Here is a 27,104-nt window from a genome sequence, read left to right on the forward strand (position 1 = left end):
ACTAGTATAAACCAGTATAAAGTAGTATAAACCAGTATAAACTAGTATAAACCAGTATACGGGGCGACCGTGGCTCAGGTGGTGGAGGGTTGTCTTTTGATCGAGAGGTTGGGGGTTCGATCCCAGTACCTGACTATGAGTTGAAGTGTCCTTGGGGAAGACACTGAACCCTAAGTTGCTCCCAGTGGTCGACTAGAGCCTTGCATGTCAGTCCTGTCCCACTGGTGTGTGAATGTGAGAGTGATTGGGTGAATGAGCTGATATGTAAAGCGCTTTGGGACTGTTTCAGTGGTGATAAAGCTCTATAGAAATCTAGTCCATTTACCATTTTACATTAGTATGAACCAGTATAAACCAAAATAAACCAGTATGAACTAGTACAAACCAGTATAAACCAGTATAAATTAGTAAAAAGCAGTATAAACTAGTATGAACCAGTATAAACCAAAATAAAGTAGCAGTATACACCAGTATTAATCAGTATAAACGGGTATAAACTAGTATAAATTAGTAACAACCAGTATAAACCAAAATAAAGTAGCAGTATACACCAGTATTAACCAGGATAAACTGGTTTAAACTAGTACAAACCAGTATAAACCAGTAAAAAGTAGCAGTATACACCAGTATAAACCAGTATAAACTAGCAGTATAAACCAGTATAAACCAGTATAAAGTAGCAGTATAAACCAGTATAAACTAGCAGTATAATCCAGTATAAAGTAGTATGCTAACTGACCTTCCTCCTCTTACGGTGCACGTCTCCGATGCTATTGGCCAGTGAGTTTGGACCCAGCAGTGCTGACGTGCTCTGGGGCCAATCCACCGTCACCAGCGTGTGCTCGCCCATCAGAACCTTACGCACGTTCTCCGCTCCCGTCACACGCACCAGGGGCCGGCCCAGGAGGTGGGTTTTAAACACGTTACCGTACTTCCTCCGCCGGGATGCGTGGAAACTGGAACCCTGGAAAACGAGAGAGAGGAGAGGACCAGCATTAGCATTAGCATTAGGAAGAAAAAAAAGACACAAAAATTAGGTGAAACATTAGCATTAGGAAACAAGTTATTAGTTTTGGAAGCCCAACTGATTTTCATGACCAAAGAAAAGAGAGGCCGAGCATTAGCATTAGTATGGGGGGGGGGCCTGAATTAGGAAGAACACAAAAAAAAGGTGGAACGTTGGCATTAGCAAACAAGTTGTTAGTGTTGGAAACCAAAATTATTTTCATGACCAAAGAGAAGAGAGGTTGAACATTAGCATTAACATTAAGGGGGAAAAGCAATAGCTGAGTTAGAAAAAACACAAAAACGAGGCAGAACATTAGCATTAGCCAACAACTTTGTTTTGGAAGCCAAAAAGAGAAGAGGGGTTAGCATTGGCATCAGTTGTGTGGAAAACCAGATATCAGTCAAGTAATAGACAAAGAGAAAGTAAGTGCGTTAGTGTTAGCCTTAGAGAATGGTCAGGGATGAAGAGAAAAGGAGCATTAGCATTAGCATTAAGATGTAAAAAAACAAGATAACAGTTGAGAAAAAGACAGAGAAAGGAAGCGTGTCAGTGTTAGCCTTAGAGAATGGGAGTGTTAGCATTAGGAAGTCAGTCAGGAGAGAAGTGAGATTAGCTTTAGCAAAAGAAATAAACGTTTGAAGAAGAAACACTGACAACATTTTTCATGAAAAAGATATGGAGGAGAGGAGCATCAGCATTAGCAGCATCATTTCACGGTTTTTACAATCAGAAGGCGTTTATCTGGAATTTTTTGTTCTTGAATTATTTCTATTTATGTTTGTTTAGTTAATTTGTTTGTTTTATTTTATTTTCTATTTGTTTATTTTCCTTTGATCTTTCCTGATTAACGTCACACAATTACTCTTTAGTTTGATGGTTTTAATGGTTGGGTTTTTCCATGATTTTCCCGCGCTGACACAACCACGCCATCCCTCTGCCTTTGATCTGTGAGATTAAAGCTGCTTCTTCCTCTCTGCGGTTAGGCTTCAGGGGTCCGCCCCCACATGCTCGGTATTATGGGCGTTTCCGTCGTCTGGGGGGTAATAGGATCCTAAAGACGAGCCAAAATCATCCCAAAGGTCAAAGGTCAAACATTTACATTGATTACATTTGATCCCCTTGGTTGAACTACATAAAGTCTTAAAGGTTGATTACAATTCTCTGGCTCCGCCCCCTCAGTGCGAGCACCAATATACTCCCCCCGAAAACCCGACCTGGACTGAGTTAGAGCAGAGAGACCACAGAGCTGTGAAGGTGCCGGGAAAAGGAATACACAGCAGCCTGAGGGCCACGCACACACATAGTACACACACACGGATATTAAATACACACACACACACACGCACACACACAGAACAAACAAACACACGGAGGCCCGACTGCAAATTGCCGTGACAACACTAACTGGTTTGACCCCAGTTTACTCCAGAGGAAAGAGCTATGTAGTACTGTAACGCACACACGCACACAGTTTTATATCATATGTACACATGAAAAAGAAATCTAAAGATAAAAGTAAAATCTAAAGGTAAATCTAAATGTAACTGTAAAGTCGGTCACCAAGCTCTTCCCCTCTTCTCACTCACTGAGCCGCAGTCGGTGGTGTAGGCGGAGCCTCATGATTGACAGACGCTGACCTATCCACTTTGAATAATTTCTAAACATTTTAGTTTTACACTAGGTGACCGATTTAACATTTACATTTAGATTCAACATTTACATTTAACATTTAGATATAGATTTAACATTTAGATTTAAGATTTACATTTAGATTTTAATTTTATATTTAGATTTAAAAGTAACATTTAGATTTAAAAGTAACATTTAGATTTAAATTTAAATGTAACACACTGAAATGTAACATTTAGATTTAAATTTAAATGTAACACACTGAAATGTAACATTTAGATTTAAATTTAACTTTTAGATTTTACATTTACATTTAAATTTAACTTTTAGATTTTACATTTACATTTAACATTTCAATTTAGATTTAAATTTAACATTTACATTTATTTTTCATGTGTAGCCATTTTTAACAATGATATAAAAAATGATTTATATGACTTTCTGTCTGAAATGAAAAAAAAACAAATTAGCTAAATGTTCCAAATATTCAATTCAACTTTATTTATATAGAGCAGTTTACAACAAAGTAATATCAATGCGCTTAACAAAATATAAAGTTCATAGCAAGAAATAAAGAACCCAACAAATGTCGTCTATAAAACATCGGGCACCCCGTAGTCCTCGTTGCGTGTAACGTGTGAACGTCGCTCTGATGTTGACATTGCGTTCCTACAGTGAGAGGCTCTTTATCTGAAGCTCCGCCCACTCGACGACCTCCACTGCACATCTACGTCTCCACGACTACGCATTCGAGAGCAAACATTTGACCTGAACTGTTTTTACAACTCCTGTACACTTCCTCTTTTTATACACACACACACACACCAGGTCGACCACTGGCCTCTGGGGCCCTCAGGGTGTGTGTGTGTGTGTGTGTGTTAGAGTCGGGTTGTTTTCCAAGCTACATTTTGCTGCCACATGGATGTCGAGTGGTTTAGTATGTCTGCCTGGCATGACTACACACACACACACACACACACACACACACACACACACACTAACACACACTGAACACACACTGAACACACACTAATACACACTGAACACACACACACACACACACACACACACACACACACACACACACAAAGGGAGTTCCTCAGGCAGTCAGACAAGGCCTCCTTTCACACTCCAAGATACAGCATCAGATTGTGTATTTTTCTTAGCGTACGTGTGTGCGTGTGCGTACGTGTGTGTAGCGCGTCGGCAATTTCTGAGCATATTTTTTTCTTCATCTTTCCATTTCTACGTTATTTTCACGCACAGGCGCGTGTGCGTGGTCTTTCTTCTCGGGGTAATGACGGGTTTCATCTGTCAAACTGTGAGTGAGACGACGGAAAAATGTGACGCGCACACCACTAAAGTGTATGTGTGTGTGTGTGTGTGTGTGTGAGAGAGAGCGAGAGGGGTGTGGTGTGGATGGCATTTGGCTTTAAAGGTGAGGGCACGCACACACACACGCACGCGCACACACACAAATGGAAGGACTATGGAAAGTTGTGATGTAATGACGCCACACAGGAGCCCAACACACACACACACACACACACACACACAACATGATGGCTGGTTTTACTGGCGAGCCGAGAGGCCACAAACTGGGCCGTGAGCTGAGAACCTTAACGACGTTGTGACTAATGACCGCAGCTTTAAAACCTCTCTCAGAGGAGACGTGTTTCCCCCCGTGAGTGGGCCAAGTGCATGCTGGGTAATGCATAGCAGTCAGACATGTGGAAAAAAGAGCCACGCCGGCTTCTCTTTGTACGAGCGTAAGAAACACGACGGACATGTTTGATCAGCAGGTTGACATTTAGAATATAGGCATACAAGCTCCGCCCACATCTCACTGCAAACACAGGCAGCATCCAACACTGTTCACAAGCTCCTCCTCTTTCCATCAACACCTCATTTGTCTAATTTGACCACCAGAGCCCGAAATATCACCATGTGTGTTCTAAACATACTCGGACCAGGACAAGCCCCCGACAATGTGGCTGTATGTGGAAAGACCAGGGAGTGACCCTCGAACCCTTGACCTTCTAACCAAAATGTAACGTTTCCAGCTTTGGTTCCTTTCATTTGACCCTTCTAAATAAAAGAGAATGTTTCCAGTGTCAGTTTTAAACTCTAGCCACTCAAACTCCGCCCACATCTCACTGCAAATATGTAGCGTTCACTTAAAGCTCAGATTCATAACACCAAGCTCCTCCTTTTTCATCAACACCAAATTTTTCCAATTTAATCAACTAGAGCCAGATAATTCACCACGTGTCCTAAACCGACTCAGGACCAGGACAAGCCCCCGTGTTTGAATAAGAAAACAGAAATTTTTCAGCTTCATTTACTTTTCATATCTTCCCCTTTACATGGAACACACAGTGTTGTTGCATGTTCTCCATTTATTCAAGAAAAGTCTCAGGATAAATTGGATTTTTAGGGATGGCAGGTTTCAGACGAATCAGAGTCCGTGCATGTGGATCCAGGATCAGGCAAGAAACTCCTTTTTTTCCTCCTCTTTCCATCAACACCTCGTTTTATAACAATTTGATCAACCAGAACAAAAAATATCCACACACGTGTCCTAAAAAGACTCAGGTCCAGGACAAGCCCCCGAAAAAACGAGAAAACAGTCTGAAACGAACCACAGTTTTATTTTTTAGCTTCATTTACTTTTCATCCCTTCACCTGGAGTTTTACGGGCTTTTAGGGACGGCAGGTTTGATTCCACAGACTTTAGAGTCTATGGATCAGGCAAGAAGCTCCTTTTCCTGCACACAAGTGTGAGTTACTTCTCTGGTCCCCCCCCCCACACACACACACACACACACACTTACACACACGGGGCTAAATATACCCCGTCTGTTCTGTTGGGGTTGGCCTGAGGGCGAACCTGGAGCCGCGCTTATAAATGTCGTCTTTGTAGCGCAGTGGAAATGTCCAACAAATGAGTCTTTTATTAGGGCAAGACAAAAAAACATGGCTAATTATGTTTACTCAGATCGACACACACACACACACACACTCCGAGGGATTGTGAAGCAGAAACCATGAGCCTGAGGCCACAGACTCAGAGAACTTTGGTAGTTTTTTGGAGTTTTTTGGTTCTACCGAAAGAGAAAAGTTCACAGATCCAAAAACTTGCTGATCTGAACCTTAAACAAAAAGTTAAACCCCATCAAGTTAAACCAGTTCAACCTTGAATTCAAACCCTCAAACCCATGACCTTCTAACCCAAAGAGAACATTGTGATCTTTAGTTCTAGCAAGAGTTCCTGAGGAACCTCAAAGAAAAGAGAAACCCCATCGAGTTAAACCTTGAATTCAGATGTAAAGCGTGTAACCCTTAAACCCATTTCGGACGTAGTTCTCGTTTTTTCAGAAAAGGTTCTTTCTAGAGGAACTGAAGCTGGTATTGTTCCCTTTTGGTGAGAAGGTCATGGGTTTGAGAGTCACCCCCTGGTCTTTCTGAAGCCCACATTCCAAATAAAGACAACGTCCTTTTGATGCTTTTCGGAACCTTTAGGAAACAATGTTAAAAACCCTGTCTTTTATTTGGAATGTGGGCTTCAGAAAAACTAGGGGGTGACCCTGGAACCCATGATCTTCTCACCGAAAGAGAACAATGCAATTCTAAGTTCTACCAAAAGTTCCTGAGGGACCTTAAACAAAGAGTTAAACCCCATCGAGTACTGTTAAACCTGTTAAACTTTGAATTCATGACCTAATCCAAAGGGAATGTTTCCAGCTTTGGTTCCTCCAGAAGTTCTGAAAGAACCTTTAGAATAAACTAAAACTACATTTGAAAACATCTAAAAAAAAAAGTTGTCTTTACTTTGGAATGTGGGCTTTAGAAAGACCAGGAACTGACCCTCAAACATGAGTTTCTAACCCAAAAGAGAACATTTCCAGCTTCAGCTCCTCAAGACGTTCTGAAGGAACTTTTAGAAAAAACTAAAACTACATTGGAAAGCATCTAAAGAATGTTATCTTTTCTTTGGAATATCGGCTTCAGAAAGACATGTGCAACCCTCAAACCCATGACCTTCTAACCTAAAGGGAACATTTCTAGCTTCGGTTCCTCAAGATGTTCAGAAATAACTTTTAGAAAACACTGGAAAGAACGTTCTTTTCTTTGGAATGTGGGCTTTAAAAAGACCAGGAACTGACTCTCAAACTCATGACCTTCTAACCTAAAGAGAACATTGCAATCTTTAGTTCCACTGAGGAACCTTAAACAAAGAGTGAAACCCCATTGAGTTAAACCTGTTAAATTTTGAACCCATGACCTTCTAACCCAAAGGGAACGTTTCCGGCAAAAAGAGACAAGATACCAGAGACATTAGTCGACAATAATAAAGATCAAAAGACACAAACAAATACAACTTAAGACCAAAACATACTAAAGACAAACAAACTGGCAACAATAACATAAAATATCACAAAATAACACAAAATGAGGGTAAAAAAACCCACAAAATAAGATCGAAAGAAACAAAAAAGGCCCAAAAACAACAGAGACAAACTGACAACAACAAAGAGAAAAAACACAGAAAGAGATGCAAAATTCATTCAATAAAGACCAGAATGACACAAATTACACCAAAAAACACTGGAGACAAAAAAAGACACAAAATAGGATAGAAATAGACGCAAAATTCCAAAGACACGTGTAACCCTCAAACCCATGACCTTCTCATCAAAAAGGAACGCTTCCAGCTTCGGTTCCTGCAGAAGTTCTAAAGGAACCTTTAGAAAACACTGGAAAGAACCTTGTCTTTTCTTTCGTATGTGGTTTTCAGAAAGACCAGGGACTGACCCTCAAACCCATGACCTTCTAGCCAAAAGGAGAACGTTTCCAGCTTCAGTTCCACCAAGAGTTCCTGAGGAACCTTTGAGTCCCATCGTTTTGCACTGACGGGGGAGGAATTTAGATTTTAGAGGAGGAGAAATCAGGGGCGGAAACGTGAAAGAAAAGAGGAAGAAAAGTTCGTCTTTAAACTTCAAATCCAAGTCCAAGGAGACGCTGAAAGGAGCAAGAAAAGGAGGTCAAAGGCTGTGAGGGAATTCCTCCGTTCCTTTCATCTGTCAATCATTCAGCCGGTGCCAGAGATACCAGTGTGTGTGTGTGTGTGTGTGTGTGTGTGTGTGTGTGTGTGTGTGTGTGTGTGTGTGTGATTGTGTGCGTCTCAATGGTTTGATCCACAATGAACGCCGTCCCTTTGCGGTCACGCCACCACATCACAGAGACACACGGAGACGCACGGAGGGGCGAGCGAGAGAGAGGGAGAGAGAAAGAGAGGGATGGGAAAAGAAGGGATTAACGGGGGATGGGGGGGAGGGGTTTGGCCCCTGACCCGACACATTATAGAACGGGAGATTATGGTTGTTCAAAACTCTCTAAGCACTAACCCCAGGACCCCACTAATACCCTCTCACACACACACACACACACACAAGCTCTCACACACGTGTTTGTGCTGAACATTCACCTACCGAGGATTGGATCCCAACCCGTGGTACGTGGAACCCTGGAAAAGAGTTTTTTTTTAATCGGATACTCGTGTGTTTGTCCAGTAATTCACAAATTCAATAGAATAAAGACCAAAAATACACAAATAAGACCAAGAAACACTAGACAAAAATGACACAAAATTAGATAAAAAAGGAAACAAAGTAAGACGGAAAAAAAAACGAAGTAATGTTTATTTTTAATTAGCACCTTTCACAGACAAAGGTCATATCAACTCATTCACACACCAATGGACAGAGCTGCCATGTAAGACACTGGTCAACCACTGGGAGCAACTTGGGATTCAGTGTCTTGCCCAAGGACATTTTGACACGTAGACTGGTATAGACTGGGATCAAACCCACAACCTCTCAATCAGAGGACGGCCCCTTTACCACCTGAGCCATGGTCGACCAAAACATTAACAAATGAACAGCAATAAGGTGGAGATAAACACAAAATATCACCAAAAGAGCCAAAAAATTACCAGAAAACAACAAAGAGACACAATGAAGACAAAAAACACACAAAATGACACAAATTGGACCAAAAAACACTTGAGACAGAAAATAACAAAATTTGATTTAAAAAAGAAGCTAAAAAACACAAAAAATCCCAAAGAGACACAAATGAGCAAAAGTAAAGATCAAAAACACACTGAGTGAGTGTTGTAGGTAAATAAATAAATAAAGCATCTGTTGCTTTCAAAATAAAAGCCCACACACACACACACACACACACACTTGGCAGTGGGCATGTGCTCGGGGTGAACGGGGGGGCGGCCAGCGAGTGCTAATCTGTGCACGGGAGGAACAATGAAAGGAACTCAGTCACCAGTTAGCACGCTTACCAACTGAATCTGAACACCATCTCTAACTGTAGCGTTAACAGTAGAATAACAATAACAATAATAATAATAGAGTGCTCACCACTGCCCCCACTGGACACCACCTGTACGCACTCCAGACCCACAACCAGAGTAAAGATTATTTTCCCACGATACAACCGAACACCTCTGATTACACACTATCATAGAATGTGACCAAAGACCAAAACATACCAAAGAGAAACAACTTGAAAACAATAAAGACCGAAACAACACAAAACGACAAACACATTTAATACAATAAAGACTCAAATGACACAAATTAGAACAAAAATACCCTAAACATAAAATGATAAATTGATGACAAAAAAGACCAAAATGACACAAAATGAGGGGGAAAGCACATAATAAAACCACAAGAAACAACAAAGATGAAGAACACACAAAATGACACAAATATAATACAATAAATACCAAAAAATGGACCAAAAACACCAGACAGAAAATCACACAAGAAAGACCAAAAGACACAAAGTGATGAGTTTTGATGGACGAACACATCAGTTGTTCTTTATTTCCTTCTTTCAGAACCTGGTGTCGTGCTCAAACTGGTCCCAGTCACATTCAGTGACCGGGACGTAAACATAAGGCAGCCGACAACCTTTCGCTCCACGTTGTGCGTCTGTGGTTATTTTGTGTGTTTATAGAGTCAGTTTGTGCGTTTACTTTGAGGGGACGCACAAAATTAGACCAAGGGCCACATGTGGCCCCCGTACCACGTGTTGATCATGTTTAATATATTTGATTGTTTGGAACTCGAGGGGTTAAATGTGGAATCTGTGCAAACTTCAGAGGTTTGAACTAAACGTTTATGTGAGTTTGAATTTTATCGTCATTGCACTTTATTTATAACAGTTTAAAAGATTTGAAAAATGATTTTATATATTTTAGGGAACATTAGATGCATTTTGTCTTTATTTCTCCCACATTTTCTGTTTTTTGTTCTTTATTGTTGTCAATTTCTTTGTATTAAGTTTTTTTTGTCTTATTTTGTGTCTTTTGATCTTTAAAGTTGTATATTTGTGTCTCTTTGGGGTTTTTTAGTCTTATATTGTTGTTTTTTGGTGTCATTTGGGTCTTTATTGTATTAAATGTTTGTAATTTTGTTATTTTGTGTCTTTTGTGACACACAAAAAAACTCAAAAGACACGATTTGCCAACAATAAAGATCAAAAGAGACAAACAGATACAAAACAACAAACATTGAACACAATAAAGAACAAAAACACACAAAATGAGACCAAAAGAAACAAAAAAGGACCAGAAAACAACAAAGAGACGCGTATTGACAACGATAAAGACTAAAAACACACAAAATGACACATATTGAATATAATAAAGACCAAAATGACACAAAAAAACACAAAAAATACGACCAAAAAAAAACCAAATTGATGAAAAACACACGGGGAAAATCCAAAGTACCGTTAGAATGATTTTGTAAGAAAGAAACGAGACGTTAAAGAGCGTCAAACGCAAACAATTCAGAGACAAATCCAGACTTCAGTCACTGGATCAGTTTTCCTACTTGGTGGTTATTTCTCCTTACGTTGAGAAGTGTGTGTGTGTGTGTGTGTGTGTGTGTTGTAGCTCCTGCTTGGCAGCGTCTCGTCGCTGAGCTCGAGCTCTTTAACGAGAGCAGACAGACTTTGGCAGCGACGACCACGAGTGGCTTTGGAGAAAATGAGGAAAATGAGGAAAATGAGCTGCTGCTGCGGCGCCGTCGAGGAAAACCTACACTGTGCGTGAGCGTGTGTACGTACGTGCACGTATGCGTGTGTGCGTTCAGACAAAAGGCATTTTTGTACCTGTATTTCAAAGTTTTCAGAAATCATGACGACAAACTCCTTTTTCTCCCACACTTTGAAATACTTATGTGTTTATCGCTTTTTTTTTTTTTTGGCGAAACGAGAAAAAAATTCCAATGTTTGTTGATAAAACATTTTTCAGATGTTTATTGATGTTGATTACAAGCTCGATGTAACGACAAAAAAAAAAAATTATTGTATTTTCTATTTTTGTAATTCTACATTTTAAACTTTTTAATTTCAATTAATTACATTTTATTTCGTTTTTAACTGTTAATGTTTGTGGTTGACTAAAAGGAAAACTAAAGTGAGCAGTGGCTTTGACACCTCCGCAGCTAACAGTCGCTAACAGCAGCTAACAGTCGCTAACAGCAGCTAACAGTCGCTCCTCCTCTTTTTTTTTTAAACTTCCTGTAGAAGTTTTTAACTCTAAAAAATGTTCACAACAGTCACTTTATCTGGACTTGAAGTTTAACTCAAAGTCATTTAACCTCAGACCTCGAGAGTCTTCTTCATGTGTAGAGCTGATTAGCTTCGATTTGCTTTGATTAGCTTATTAATTAGCATAACAAAGGCTCAGATTTGGCGTTAACTTGTCTGATAAATGACAATATGATGTGATTAAAGAGCTACTAATGGTATTAAATGTTCATTCACTGACACATTAAAGGGGAATTTACTGCCCCCCAGTGTACTGGAGGTGAACACGCTACTGTTAGCATGTGTTAGCTCCAATGTTACTTTTTACAGTAACTAGTACTGTAACGCAATATTTTTCTAAAGAAATAATGCTGTTACTGTTACAATATGGTGCGTTTGTCCGTTACTTTGCTAGCTGCAGTGTACTTCCTGTTTACAGTGGCGCTACATATTTTTGCGGGATGCCGTGCCAACCACATTAAAACAGTAGAAGAAGCATTGTCAGCGTGTTTCTGTTTACATCACGTGCGCCAATCATGACGAGTCAATGCGAGAACAGGACGAGCTTCTCAGAGTGGAAATACATGTATTATTATTGTCTCCAAAAGATGCATCAGTGAAGCTAAGCTAACGCTGCGACTGGATTTTAATGGACTGTGACTGTTATCCAGAGACAGATCAGCCAAACTATTGCACGGTATGTTGTTGTAAATATGCAGCCTGTCGCTACTGCTGAGTCACTGCTAACAGCAGCGTGTTAGCCTGATATGTTTAGCATTGTGTAGCTGAGAAAAATGCAGTGAGTTTTTCCACATTTATTTTCATAAGCATTTTCAACAGCAGAATGTGCACCTGGAATATGCACAGCTTACTTTACATTACTGTGTTAAGGCTGAAAAACTACTGTTGTAATTTTGGAGCAGCTGTTTTGTGCTTTATATGCACATCATTAATGGTTGTTTTATAGCAGTTGATTAACAGTGGATTATTATATTATTACAGCACTAATATGAAGCTGTATGGACACAAATGACCCAAAATAAATTATACATTCTTTAATTCTAAGTAACTCAAAAGTTACTTTTTCCAGTAACGCATTACTTTTTGGTGTAAGTAATTATAATAGTAACTGAGTTACTTTGTTAATGAAGTAACTAGTAACGGTAACTAGCACAACACTGGTTAGCTGTTTGTTTGATGGACTTTTTGTTCACGTGATGCAGGTTCGTTGATTTGAGTTCAAATAAAATCACTGAAAGGCGAGATTTGTAAAGACACGGACGATGTTTGTTAACGCACGTTTTGTCTCTTTTTTTCTCCGTCAAAATCAGAAATTTTAAATGAAAAAAAGATTTATTTTTTTTTTAGAACTTTTCCATAAGTTGAGTGTTTATTAATTTGTGGAAGAGACTTGACATTAAAAGTTGTGTGTGTGTATATCGGTATCAGTAAATATCAGAAAATAAAAAGTGTCCAAAAGTTTCAACTTATCAGCAAAAAAAAAAAAAGATTGCCAACATCTATCATATATATATATATGTACACAATATATAATATAATATCGCACTATAAGTATAATCTATATCTGTAACTAGAAGCCTGTCTCGTGTGTCCGCGCGCGTGCGTGTGATTTATGAGGCGCGTCGGCTCCATTAGCTCGTGTAGATAAGCTGCAGACCCACGTGGTCCTCACAAGTGTGGAAAGCTCTTTAATGCCTCCTCCTCCTCCATCTGAGGGAGAAACCCCCACACGCACGCACACACGCACGCACAGTATAAACTTGGCGGCGGTCCCTCGGTTACATTCCGGGAACGCGTCTCTCGCGCGCGGTGTGTGTCAGATGTAAACCGAGAGGTTCTTGGTCCGCACGCGGCCGACGTGCCTCCACACGCACACACGCACGCACGCGCCACAGCGGAGGAGGTTTGGTTTGGTTTCCCCAAAGAAACATTTGTTTTTATTCCGAGGAGGATTTATTTACCATTTTAAAGCAACTACATTCACATACGAGCGCGCGTGCACACACACGCGCTCGTGCACGCACAGCTAATTACTTACGCGCACGTTATTGGATTCTCTGCAGAAGTTTCCATCGATGGTGAATCTGGTGTTTCTTTGTTTTTTTGCTGATTGCGCACATTTCACGGATCAATAATCGGTGAAACTGATCCTTTGAAGTTGAAGGTCAGATTGATGACAGACTCATTGATCAGAATAAAGGAGCCACAGTGACGTCACAAACATCAGGATTTCACAGGAAAAAAATAACGGGAAAACTCACTTTTTCTCCTCAAACTCACGTTTTGCTTCCCGCTGACCTTTGATGATGACGTCATTACATCATTAATATAAATAATAAAAGCAAGTTCTCACCATTCACATCCGTTTGGTCCATTTTAAATTAATAATCTTATTAGTTTTTCTTTGTTACGTAACATTAAAAACTCAATCATCTATTTTTTTAATAACTTTCATCCATTTACGTCATTAACATGAAAGTTATTGACAATAATCAATACTTTTATTAATCAATACAACAAAAATCACAAAAAAAGAGTCGTTTTTAAAGTGACTGAAAACTTTCCCTTAGTTTAACTCATTTAATGAAACACCAACATTTAAAATCAGATTAGGAGGAATTAACACTTTTAATCCGATTTGTTTTCTTCTTCTGATCTTTTCACCGCGTTATGACGTCACACTGAAGATCAATGATGTAATCATTTGATTTTGCAGAAAGTGAAAGTTGGTGTTGACCTCAGACTTTAGCCCCGATTTAACCTTTTAACCTGCCCACGCACATACACACACGCGCACCGAGTCTCCGCTGCCCATCATCATCATCATCATCATCATCAAATATTCACGATACAAAAACATTTTTCCTGATATTAAATGATAAATATGAGCGTGCGTCTCCGTGCGCGTGCACATGTTGATGTGATTTACTAACACAAAGTCAAACTTTAGTCAAACCATCATCATCATCATCATCATCATCATCAAAGGGAAAATATTGGACATTTAAAAGTCTTTTTTTTCTAAAGTGTAAAGCAGCAATTCTCAACTGGTGGGTCGGGTCCGAAAGTGGGTCGCGGATAGCTAGCCAAAAATGAATAAAATACTTATATATGTGTGTGTGTTTTAAACAGATGTTTTTTAACTAAATTTGGTTGAATTGTAAAAAGTTGATGACTCAGGCCAAACGTGGGTCCCAGGGTGAGACCTGCAGTTGAGAACCCCTGGTTTAGAATGTGCACAATCACCGTGCATGTGTCGCGCACGTACCTGCAGCAGCCAGTGGCACGTCTCTCCTATGAAGGGGAAGCCCATGGAGCCCCGGGGCATGGGCAGTTTGCAGCTCTTGTCGCGGGTCGCGGTCCAGCGGAGCTGCCACAGCTGCTGGGACACGGCGAGCAACAGCGCCACGGACACCACGCACGCGGCCAGCGTGGCCAGCGCAGACACCAGGTCGAAGCTGTCGAACAGCATGGTGATGGAGGAGCTGATGGCGCGTGTATGGAGCGCGCACAGCTGGAAACTCCCGCTGCGCGCACAGCTGGGTCTGTGCGTAAAGGCGCGCGGAGGACGCGCCGCGCAATGAATGGAGCGCGTTCAGGTGAGTCCGTGGGTCGTCACTGCGCAGCCGCAGAGGAGCAGCTGTGTGCGGAGGTTCTCATGGTGAGGGTCGGGGTGCGCTCAGCGGGGCGGAGGAGGAGGTGAAGCCGGGCTGTGGAGCCTCAGGAACGGCTACAGATCTCCAGGACGTCCCGGTGATGGAGCCGGTGGTGGTGCGTTCAGGAGCCGGTGGTGGTGCGTTCAGGAGCGGGTGATGGTGTGGGGAACTTTATTCTGCACGAGCCTCGTCCTCCTCCTTCTTCTTTTTCTGTTGGTGCGCGCGCGTAAAATAGTGTGTGTGCATGAGTCCAGAGGCAAAAAGCGTGTTTATATAGCAGCGCGAGGCTCACCCCCCCCCCCCCCCCCCCCCTCACCCACCCCCTCCCTGTGCTCCACCTCCTTCAGCTCCTGAACCCCCACATGCACACACACGCACACGCACAAAGGCTCAGGAGCCTTTACGCATCACTCCGTGCGTAAAAGTCGCTTTAACCCTTTAATAGTGACGTTTAGCTTCATCGGAAACTCCAAAAATCATCTATAAATCACACTTTAATCTGAAAGGAAAACAAAGTTATTTTGTTAAGAATCATTTTGAAGGAGATATTTTTTATTCTTACACTTTAACAAATCAGATAAAAAGTTGAGTTTTTGAGAGAGAAGAATTAAAATAATGTCAAATATATAAAGTGTCAATGTGCAAAAAATAAATAAAAAAATTATATTTATAATAATGTCGGACTTTTCTGATTAAATAAAATGTAAAAAAATAAGTTCAAAATAAAGTTTGTTTGCTAAATGACAATAAAACACACTAGAAAATAAATAAATGAAATAAAAATTCAAAATAAAACAAATAATACACAAATAAATCCTAAAAAAAATTAATAACTTAAAAGACGTAAAAATTAACAAATAAATAAAATAATGATGTGTTAACACTTTTATCTAATACTGTGCTCCCTCAAAGTCAATTTTTTTTTTTTAAAGTAAAAACTCAATGTGTTCTGTGTTGAATTATTTGTTGCTGAAATTTTCACGTTCACGTTTTAGGTTCAAACTGTTTATCATTGACTGCGTTCACATTTTATAATTATTCATTTATTAATTACTAAATGACATTAAATTTCCTGCAGTTTGATGCATTGATCCAAGATTTGTGCATAAAATGGTGTAAAAATATATTAAAAATATACGGTACATTTGACCCATGCTGTCTAGATGAGACGTTACCGAATATAAAACAAATCCAACAGATTGGGACCAAACTCAACATCAGGTTAATTGAATAAATTCAATTTGGTTGGATTTTACAGTGTGACGGAAAAGTGAACCGACTTAAAAATTGAGTTTTATGGTAAAATTATGACAAAACAAACTTTAATTTAATTATAAAAATATTTAAATCTAAAAAAAATGTAATTATTTGGGGGGAAAAAATGGACGAGGATGTAAAAAAATGCAGTAGAGAAACGTCACAAGGTTTTATCTTTGGTATTTTTTGACAAAATATCACATTATTTTGTGCAAAATGAGTAAAATTGACTAATTTTCTTAAAGAAAATCAACAACAAACTGAATTCCTATTTTTTGTGTGATTCTTTTATTATTTATTAACGTCATCAATGGTCTTCGCGTTGGAATTAAAAATGTTGACTTTGTAAAAAAGATGAAGTGAAATCGATTAACACCCTTCAAAGTAAAAGCCTATCAGGAGATCTTGGCCAGCATTTTTCCTCCTGGGAATCACTAGAATGGGACGATCTCTGTCCCTCTGTAACATTTAAAACTGTTCTAAAAAACAAACAAAAAACGAGACAAAGTTAAAGCAAATGAAATAAAGTCACTTTGAAAAATGTTTGGAAGAAGAAAAAAACGCTGAATCAGCATTTTGTTTCTTCTTCTGTGAAGAAATCCTTAAAAAAAACAATTAATTTAATCTGTGGATTTTTAACTTTAAGGATCAAAAGAAACAACTGGAAATAATTAAACTGTTATTGTTTTAGAACTTTAAAAACAACAATTAAGCCTTTTCCACATAAAATCATTTATGTATTTATATATAATACTTTTAAAATCTATTGTATTTAACTTATGTTAAAATCATTTTAATTCAAATTTTAATGATTTCCTCACTTAAAATGTAGTTTTGTTAATAACAGTTAATGAATGTTGAAATTAATAATTATTATGATACACTTTAAATATATTTAACCCTGTTATCATTTATAAATCCTTATTTATATTTATTTTATTGTGTCTAGGTCTATCTCATATTATTAATAATACCATTTGATTCTTTTTGCATTTGTTTAATATTTTACTAAAACTTTAGTTTTTTTCTTTTTACCTAATTCTTTCTTTTTGTCCTTTTTTTAACGTTGCTTTTTATTTCTGCTGAATCAAAGCTCTGGGTGTCTTCCCTTAGGTCCTCAGTCAGTCATTTCATTTTTTTAAAAAAAAGAAAAAAAACATTTTTTTGCCTTTGTTATGTTTTATTTTGTGTATTTTTGGTTCTCAATCTGTGGCTCAACACCGCCGCCTACAGGACACACTTAGTCCAGCGTGTGTGATTGTGTGTGTGTGTTATCCTCACACATACACACACAAACACAATCACACAAATAAAACTATGAATGAAAAGTATATAAAAGGTTTAAAAACTTATAAAAATGAAAAACTACATTAATATAATACATTAATATTAATAATAAACAATAAAAACTAAGTGTGTGCGTGTAACGTTAGGTCGTGACCTTTTGTGTAACCGCGTTTTTTAGGTCAGTGATGGAAAGTCTGTGGGAGCACATTAACACAGTGTGTGTGTGTGTGTGTGTGTGTGCACTAATGTCTTATCTTTACATTCCTCAGCCGTGTACGTTTAAGCTTTTAACACTAACTAAACACACACACACACACACTGTCGGCCCGTGTGTGTGTGTGTGTTTCCTTTGACCCGATGGCAGCCTTTCACAGTCCAGGCGTTTAGCTTTAGAGGCTTAGAGGGAACAGGAAGTACACACACACACACACACACACACAGTAATCTACGATATGTAATCAGATTACCTGTTGGTGCATCGTTTCATCTGGTCATCGTTACAACTAATGACTCAGTGTTTACGTTAATGTTTATCACAACACGATAAAAACACAAAACGACTACATTCCAACATTATGATTGTTATTATAACTTTGCGCTTCCACCTCTAAATAATATGTAAAGTATGTTAAAAGGTAAAGTTTGTAAAATAAAAGGTAAGTATGTTAAACAAACTATAAAGTCTGTAAAATTTAAACAAAGCATTTAAAATGAAATATTTAAATTATGTAAAATAAGTAAGGTTTGTAAAATAAAGTACAAAAAATTAGTTTGTAAAATAAAAAAGCATACAAAAAAGTGAAGTATTTAAATAAAAAATTAAAGTATGTAAACCATGTAGTTTGTTAAACAAAAAGTAAAGAATGTAAAATTAGTAAAGTATGCAAATAAAAATAAAGTATGTAAAAGAAATAGTTTGTAAAATAAAAACAGCTTGTTAAAAAACAATCTAAAATAAGTAAAAAATGTAAAATCAACAAAAATGTAAAGTAAAACTGAAAAATAAGTAAAGTGCAATATGTGAAGTTTGTAAAATATAAAGGTAACTATGAAAGAAGCATGTGAGATGTAAATTAAACATTTATGTAAAATATGTAAAAACACTTGAAGAAAAAATGAAGTGTAAAAACTTTAATATGCATAAAAATACTAAAGTACAGTACATAAAGAAAAATTGAAACATGTTAAATAAAAAGTAAAGTCAAATGAAAACAAGTCATGTAAAATATAAAATGTAAAGTGTGTAAAATAAAAACAAAGCATGTGAAATAAAAATGTAAAGTATGTCAAATAAAAAGTAAAGTATGTCAAATGTGTGGGAAAAAAAGTTAAACATGCATAAAAAAGTTGCATAATGTAAAGGCCGTAACAATCAATCAATGTGACACATTTCAGTTCCTGCTGGAACTCAACAAGACACTTTTGTCATGAAAATATTAATATAATTTAGGATTTTGGAAAAAAATTTGTTTTTTCAACATCGTTGATTAAAACCGTCAACCATTATGAATGATTAATTCACACATTGATTTATACAGTATTTTCTCTGTTATTGTTACTTTATTCTGTGGGATGCATTTGATGAACTAAAGGGCCAGATTTGGCTTCCGGGCCTCAAGTTTGACACGTGGTTTACATTAAAGTTCAGCATTTTCCTTCCTGAAAATCACAATAATCTGATTCATTAAATATTCATTAAAGACAAACTAAAGGAAACATCAGGACACACACACACACACACACACACACACACACACACACACACACACACACACACACACACACACACACACACACACACACACACACACACACACACACACACACACACACACACACACACACACACACACACACACACACACACACACACACACACACACACACACACACACACAACCTCTGACCCTGAGGAGTGTGTGCTGTCTAATCTGTCTTCATCAGGCTTCTGTGTGTGTTTGGTGTGTGCGTGCGTGTGTGTGTGTGTGTGTGTGTGTTTAATGTGTGTGTTTGGTGCGTGTGTTAAAACATTTAAAAAGATGAAAAATACTTTTTTTAAAAGTCAAAAACCAAAAAGTAATTTTTATTTAAGAAACGAAAGATGTGGAAATATTTAATAAAACAAGTTAAAACTGTTTTTTTCTTTCACTTGAAATTCATTTAAAACAAAAAGAAAAGAAAAAAAAGCCTTTCAAAATAAAACATTTAATTGAAAATATCTTCAAATTAAAAGTTTTACAACTTATTCAATAAAACGTGTTGTTTTCGTTGTTCTTTTACACAAACAGTGAATAGAAATGGAAAATGTTGTCAAATTGATTTGATTTTCAGAACAAAACTAATTTTTTTTTGATAAAATAGTTTCTTTTAAAATGTGCGTCATGGAGAAATAAAATAAAACGTCAGACTTTTCTTCTTTCAATAGTTTTTTATTTCATCGGTTTCTCATCAAACTTGTGGTTAGCACGTGATTTAGTTTGTTAGTGGTTTTAATACTTTACAAAATAAAAGCACCCAAACGTGACGGCGTGAAGGACGGCAACGAAGGTACAGCCGCGCGACGCTCAGTGAAACGCAATAAACATCCCTTTAAATCCCACAAAAACAACACAAACGCAGTGTGCCCTTTAAACCAACCTGGCAACGCGTTTACGGAAGACAAAAAAATGTGATTTTTTTTACTTTAAACAACAATTCCAAATGTGATAAACAGCGTTTCGTGAGTACAGGTTGCCAGGTTGGAGTGGACTTGGGCTTGGCATGAAGACGAACGTACGAAAATACAACAAAGGCACAAATGACCCTTTAAATCCCTTTAAAATACACACAAAAAAAAAAAACTACACACATACAAAATAACAACAGTGTGTTTAACACAAATTGGCAACAAACTCACGGAAGAACAAACCTTTTTTTTTTTTTTACTTAATTTTAAATTCAAGAAAACAATGGCTTTTTTATTGCACAGGTTGCCAGGTTGGAACATTGCTAGATCACTACTTCTTTCCTCTTTAGAACACAGTTGCGGTGAAAGTGTTGTTGCCAGATCCAACGTTTCCATCCTTTAGAGCAATTGCAGTTTGAAAGATACGAGTTGCCACATTGGAATAAAAATCCTCATGCAATGTGTCATTGTGCTTTGGCTGAACCCAACTTGGCAACGCGCATAGGAAGACAAAAAGGTTTTACTTTGTAAACTTTTTTTATTTTAATTTGGCATTTTTCTACACTTGGGTTGCCAGGTTGGAGATCCGACCACTGCTTCTCCATTCATTCACAGTGTGAAACCATGGTTGCCAGACCTGAAGTGTTTCCACAATTTGAAATGTTTAGGTTTGAAGTTGCCATGTTGGGGCAAAATTCCTCCTTTTTCTGGACTAGAAAAAAAAGCTTGTGGAGAAAAAAAATATTGTTTTTATCATGGGTTGCCAGGTTGGAGCTCTAGTTGCCAGATCAGACAACAACAGTCACATCTCCATTCGCTTACATTGTGAAACTATGGTTGCCAGATCTGAAATGTTTCCTTAATTTCAAATATTCAGGTTCCAAGGAAAAAGTTGCCATGTTGAGGACAAATTCATCTTTTTCTGTATAGATATTAGGGATGTAACGATTCACTCAACTCCCGATACGATTCGATTCACGATACGATTCTCATGATTTATTTTACAAAATAGGGCTGTACATAAATGACTGAAAAATATTCCTTTATTTTTTTTGGGAAAACACTGTACTATTTTCCTTTTATATTTCTTTGTCAAAAGAATCCCTTGATAAACTATTCAAAACAATGCAATTTAACTAAAAAATAAATCTTGAATGAAATACATAAATTCTGGTTCTATAGTAAACAATGCAAAACTGCATAATAGTTATTTTTCTTTTTAAAAGTGCAACAGAAAATGTATTTTGTGCCTGAACAATTGGACTTAAAAAAAAAACCCAAACAGTCACTTCACTGTATTTGCGTCAGATATTAGTTTGGACCAGCAGAGGGCGCTGGAAACCCAGTGGTCGGTTGGCATGCAGAAATTCTTGCAGTGAAGAAGAGATGCTATGCTAGCAGACAGAGCTAATAGAAAAACGTGACTTACAGATATTCACATAATATTACAATATTCTTTCAGTGCCAAAGAGGTAAGGAATCATTTATGAACATGTTTAAGAGTAGAAGGCAGCCAGAAAAAAAGTATTAGCAGATTCCGCCCGCTGCCTACGCCTCTGGACAGCGCCCTCTGCTGGTTAAAAATGTACTGCGATTCAATTTTCACAGCATCGATGTAAACCATGATACCAATGAATCGATTTTTAACTGCCTTACGATTAATCGTTACATCCCTAATAGATATAAAAAAAAAACCTGGTGTAAAAGAAAAAATGTTTTTCTAATTGGTTGCCAGGTTGGAGCACTAGTTGCCAGATCAGACCAGAACAATTGCACATCCATTTGCTCACGTTGTGAAAGTGCGGTTGCCAGAACTGTAGAGTTGCTGCCTTATTAAGTGTTGGAAGAAAAGGGTTGCCACATTGGGCCAGAATTCCTCCTGTAGAAGACGTGCGTTACGCATCGCAGTAACACATCTGGACTTCAGTGCTTGATGACCGACATTCGGTTCCGCGGTGGAAAAAGCGTCAATAAATTTTAGAAAGTGTGTAAAAAAAAAAAAATTGTGAAAAAAACTTTCGTAACGTAAACAAACAACCGCGCGGTTTTGTTTGTCGCACGACAAAAACGCGTTGCATAGAAGGTTTGTCAAAAATGAAATGCAAGTGTTTCCAAAATCATCAGGACAGAAAAAGTTCCGCAATTCCGTACGATGTTTGTAAACGTAAACAATGGCGTGAAAATGTTTCTTTTATTTTGAAGAGTTTACTTTGAAATCAAATGTTCATTCTGACAGAAGAAAAAAAAAGGAAGTGAAGGTGAAGTCAGTAGGATTAGTGGGAATTACTCAGACTCCGTTTGTGCTGGGATGGGCGGAGCTTAAGCCTGGGGGTGGAGCCTAGGAGGTGTGCTGAGCGATGAGGTTGCGTAGCTGCTTGATGACCGTGTCAATCAGCTTGTGTCGATCTCGGTCGCTTTTCCTGAACTGAGCGAAGACGACGTTTTTACGGCTGGTTTCCCTCATTCTGAAAAAGACGCACAATGACACACATCGTTACACAACGTTACACACAATGACACACAATGTTACACGTTACACAACAAAACATTACACAACGTTACACAATGACACACAATGTTACACAACGTTACACAATGACAGAATGTTACACAGTGACACAACATTACACAACAACACAACATTACACGACACAACGTTACACGACACACAACGTTACAAAACAACACAACATTTCACAAAAGTAACAATGTCACACAAAAGTAACGTTACACAAAGTAACACGTTAAACAACGATACACAAAAGTAACAACGGCACACAACGTTACACGACACGTTACACGACACACAACGTTACACGACACACGTTACATGACAACGTTACACAACGGCACAGGTTACACGAAACACAATGTTACACAATGACACACAATGTTACACAACAACACACAATGTTACACAACATACATTACACAATGTTGCAAAACAACACAATGTCACACAAAAGTAACAACGTTACACAAAGTCACAGAATACACAAAAGTAACACAATGTCACACAACACAAAAGTAACACAATGTCACTTGACACAAAAGTAACATGACACAAAAGTATCACAACACACAAAAGTAACATTACACAAAAGTATCACAACACACAAAAGTAACACAATGTCACACAAAAGTAACACAATGTCACACCAAAGTAACAAAAAGTAAGACACCGAAGCACCAAAGTTACACAATGACATACAAAAGTAACACGTCACACAAAAGTAACACGTCACACAAAAGTAACAACACAATACTAACACAACGTTACACAAAATAACAAAAAAAACACAAAAATAATGACACAACGTTACACAAAGTAACACAATGTCACACTAAAGTAACAACCAGGACTATCAGTGACGCACAACTCCAGCACAATTTGTGTGTTACCTGAAAACAATTAGTGGGAGATTAAGAGAGGAACGCTCAGTTACAGAAACACACACACATTTCAGTCTGAAAACAAGCATTTAAAGCGCACACACACACACACACACACACACACACACACACACACACACACACACACACACACCACACACACACACACACACACCACACACACACACACACACACACACACACACACACACACACACACACACACACACAGTCTGAAACAAGCATTTAAAGCACACACACACACACACATCTGAAAACAAGCCTTTAAAACACACACACATGCAAACACGCACACACACACATACTCACGGTTTGAACAATCTGTGAGAAACACAAAGAGTCTCTGTTTTGAAAACGTTCCTGTGCAGTTTGCATGTTCTCCCTTCATAGCAACAATTCTTTTCATAATAGATTTATAGATAAACTGTTTATAATTTATAACCGATAAAACACATTTAAACCCTGTTTAAGCTGATTAAACCCAAATAAAAGTGTCTCACGCACAAACAAACGCTCGCGCAAGCAGGTCACACAAACACTGGCACACGCAGACACAATCAGTTGTGCGCACACTAACACTTGTGCACGCACACACAATAACGCACAATAACTCGTGCGCCCACACACAAACACTCTGCGCACACTAACACTCGCGGTGCGCGCGCACACTAACACACGCGGTGCGCGCGCACACTAACACTCGCGGTGCGCGCGCACACAATCACTCGCGGTGTGCACACACACTAACACTCGCGGTGCAAGCGCACCCACAAACACTCATGGTGCGTGCACACACACACTCGTGCGTAGACGAACACTCTGAAACGTCTCTGTGTCACGGTCATTAACATAAATCCCAAGATGCGTCAAATCAATCATTAAATTCACTTTTAAAAGTATATTTTAATCAATCTAATCGATTCATTGTTGCAGCCTTAAAGTAATCTATTACTTTATGTTTCCTGTTTATTTCAGAAAACGTTTCATTGAATAAAAATTTATTTTAACATTTGATGGAATTTAAAAATAGTTTCCTATTAAATTTACAATGAAATCATTCATTTAAAAACATTACACAAATTTTAATGATAATTTATTGTAAGTTTTACCTTTCTGTTGAGTCTGTCTTTAGTGAATTAACGAATACATAATATTTATTTATAATTTTCACCTGGTTTGTTCAACTTTGAAGGAAAAAAATGTAAAAAGTAGATTTGTGCTAAAATCTCATTTTTACTTTCAATAATGAATAAAACAAATGCAGTTTACCATGAAAATATTTAAAATCACAATAAATAAATATAACAGAAAACAATAATTATTATAAAATGATAATATTAAAAACAGAAAATGACAATGTAAATTTTTTTTTACAAAAACAAAAATATTAATCAAAACAAAACTCACAAAAAATAACAATAAAAATAACCAAGAAAAAATGATAGATTATTAACAATAACAAAAATAAATAGCTACATAATAATAATAATAATAACTTACTTCTCCAGCAGAGCTAGGGCAGCGTGAGGATTCACTCTCAGATATTTACACGTTGGTTTTCCATAGTCGGCCAAATAAGACGACCAGTCCCACTGAGTGAACAGGTCCAGTAGCTGTAGACACGCGTGCACACACACAAAAAGGAAAAATTACAAATCCTTTCATTTTTAAACAATAATTCACAAATTAAAAAGCATTTTATTTATTGGTTGATATTTTAATGTAGTTATTTATTTATTTTTTATTTTTAATAATTATAAATTTGAGACATTTTTTTTTTTTTAATTTAAAGTAGTTATATACGTTTTTCGCAATTATAAATTACACATTTATATTTTTCAATTTAATGTAGTAATATACAAATTTAATAAATAGAAAGTCATTTATTTTAAATGTAAAAAGAGGAAAAATTTAAAAATGTAAGACATTTGAATTTTTTTTTAAAGCACTCATATCAGTTTTTTATGATTAGAAATTATACACATTTACTTTTTTATTTAAAGTAGTTATAAAATATATACATGTATAAAAAAAATGTAAAAGTAGTTATACAACTTGTTTTATGATTAGAAATTAGACATTTATTTTTAAATGTAAAAAAAGGACAAATTACAAATCCTTTAATTTTTAAACAATAATTCACTAATTAAAAGGTGTTATTAATTTGTAGATTTTTTAATTGATTTAAAATAAGTTAATTATTTTTATAATTAGAAATTTGACACTATTTTAAAAATGTTTTTAAAGTACTTATATACATTTTTTTTTAAATAATTAGAAATTAAATATTTGTTTTTTTAAATGTAATGTAGTTATATAAGCTTTTTTAAAAATAATTATACATTTATATTTTAAATTCAAAGTAGTTATATACTTTTTTATTATTAGAAATTAGATTTTTTTTTTTACATCTTAGATAAAAAAATGTTTATATATATGTGTGTGTGTGTGTGTGTGTAAAGTGTCTCTTCTTCTGTTGTTTTGGTGTAGAGTTGAAAGGTCGTGACCTCTCCCTGACTTTTCCTAATCCCATGCAGTGATTCCTAAAAACAGGAAGTAGCCCCCACATGTTTCCAGCTGCTCTCTCTCTCTCTCTCTCTCTGTCCTCAGGTTCACCCTCGATCGCCCCACGTTTGACCCTCGGAAGCTCCCGTACAAACAAACATAAACAGGTACGTTACATAAAACACAGCCGGGGTCACATCTGTGTCACACGCGCACGCACACACTTTATTAAGTATAAACACCTTTTTTTCATTGATTTAGTGAAAACACGTTAAAGAAAATGTTCTTTATTCATGAAAATAAATCAGATTTTTAATAATTAAATAAGTGTTTTTATTTTTCATCCATTATTTACATCAACTGATATTATTAACTATAAAATATGGGACATCATATTTAAGTATTCTTAACCTTTTCTTAACTCATGGAGGAATACATCATGTGACCTAAAATGAGGTTTTGGTAAATATGTATCAATATTATTATCATTATAATATCTCTCTCCTTTTTTAAATGGTTTTAACTGCTATTAAACATCCTAAAATCGTAGCAAAAATGCTAATTATGGTTAAAGTAATAAACTATTGTTATTCATTTTGTGTTTATACTTTAGATGATTTATATGACGGCGTATCAGGGATACATTAAAACAAAACAAAAGACACTACGAGATTTAAGTCCTAATATTTCATCATTTTATTGGCATAAAGTCGTAACTTGACAAAATTGTAATTGTATGAGATTAAAGTCATAATATTTTGACATTAAAGTTGTAATATTTCAAGAATAAAGTCGTATCTCAAAATCTCAACTTTATGAGATTTAAATCTTATAATCTCTAAATTAAAGTAATGATATTTCAAGAATAAAGTTGTGTAATAATAAAATCAGAATTTTATGAAATTAAAGTCGTAATATTTTGAGATAATAAACTTTATTTTAGAAATATTACAACTCTGACCTAATAAAATTATGACTTTAATCTATTAAAAATACAACTTTAATCTAATACAAATATGACTTTATTCTCAAAATATGT

General features: G+C 36.9%; 2 protein-coding genes across 7 annotated transcripts in view; both read right to left on the reverse strand.

The window, feature by feature from the left end:
- Positions 1–15,166, reverse strand: part of LOC114480763 (cytochrome P450 26B1-like) — a 19,131-nt gene extending 3,965 nt beyond the window's left edge. The window contains exons 1-2 of the mRNA XM_028475184.1: positions 14,550–15,166; positions 740–964 (exon numbers count right to left, since the gene is read on the reverse strand). Of these exons, the coding sequence (XP_028330985.1) occupies positions 740–964; positions 14,550–14,753 (429 nt within the window). The 5' untranslated portion in view covers positions 14,754–15,166. The remainder of the gene's footprint in view (positions 1–739; positions 965–14,549) is intronic.
- A 7,152-nt stretch (positions 15,167–22,318) lies between these two features.
- The window catches only part of exoc6b (exocyst complex component 6B), a 68,114-nt gene continuing 63,328 nt past the window's right edge, over positions 22,319–27,104 (reverse strand). For 4 of the 6 annotated variants that reach the window (XM_028473973.1, XM_028473971.1, XM_028473977.1 and 1 more), the window contains 3 exons: positions 25,061–25,173; positions 23,870–23,881; positions 22,319–22,611 (listed from right to left, as the gene is read on the reverse strand). In XM_028473973.1, coding sequence (XP_028329774.1) covers positions 22,485–22,611; positions 23,870–23,881; positions 25,061–25,173 — 252 coding nt within the window. In that variant the 3' untranslated portion in view covers positions 22,319–22,484. The remainder of the gene's footprint in view (positions 22,612–23,869; positions 23,882–25,060; positions 25,174–27,104) is intronic. The other 2 variants (XM_028473975.1, XM_028473972.1) reach the window with 1 other exon arrangement.

This window comes from Gouania willdenowi, chromosome 18, assembly GCF_900634775.1.
Source record: "Gouania willdenowi chromosome 18, fGouWil2.1, whole genome shotgun sequence".
NCBI lineage: Eukaryota > Metazoa > Chordata > Actinopteri > Blenniiformes > Gobiesocidae > Gouania > Gouania willdenowi.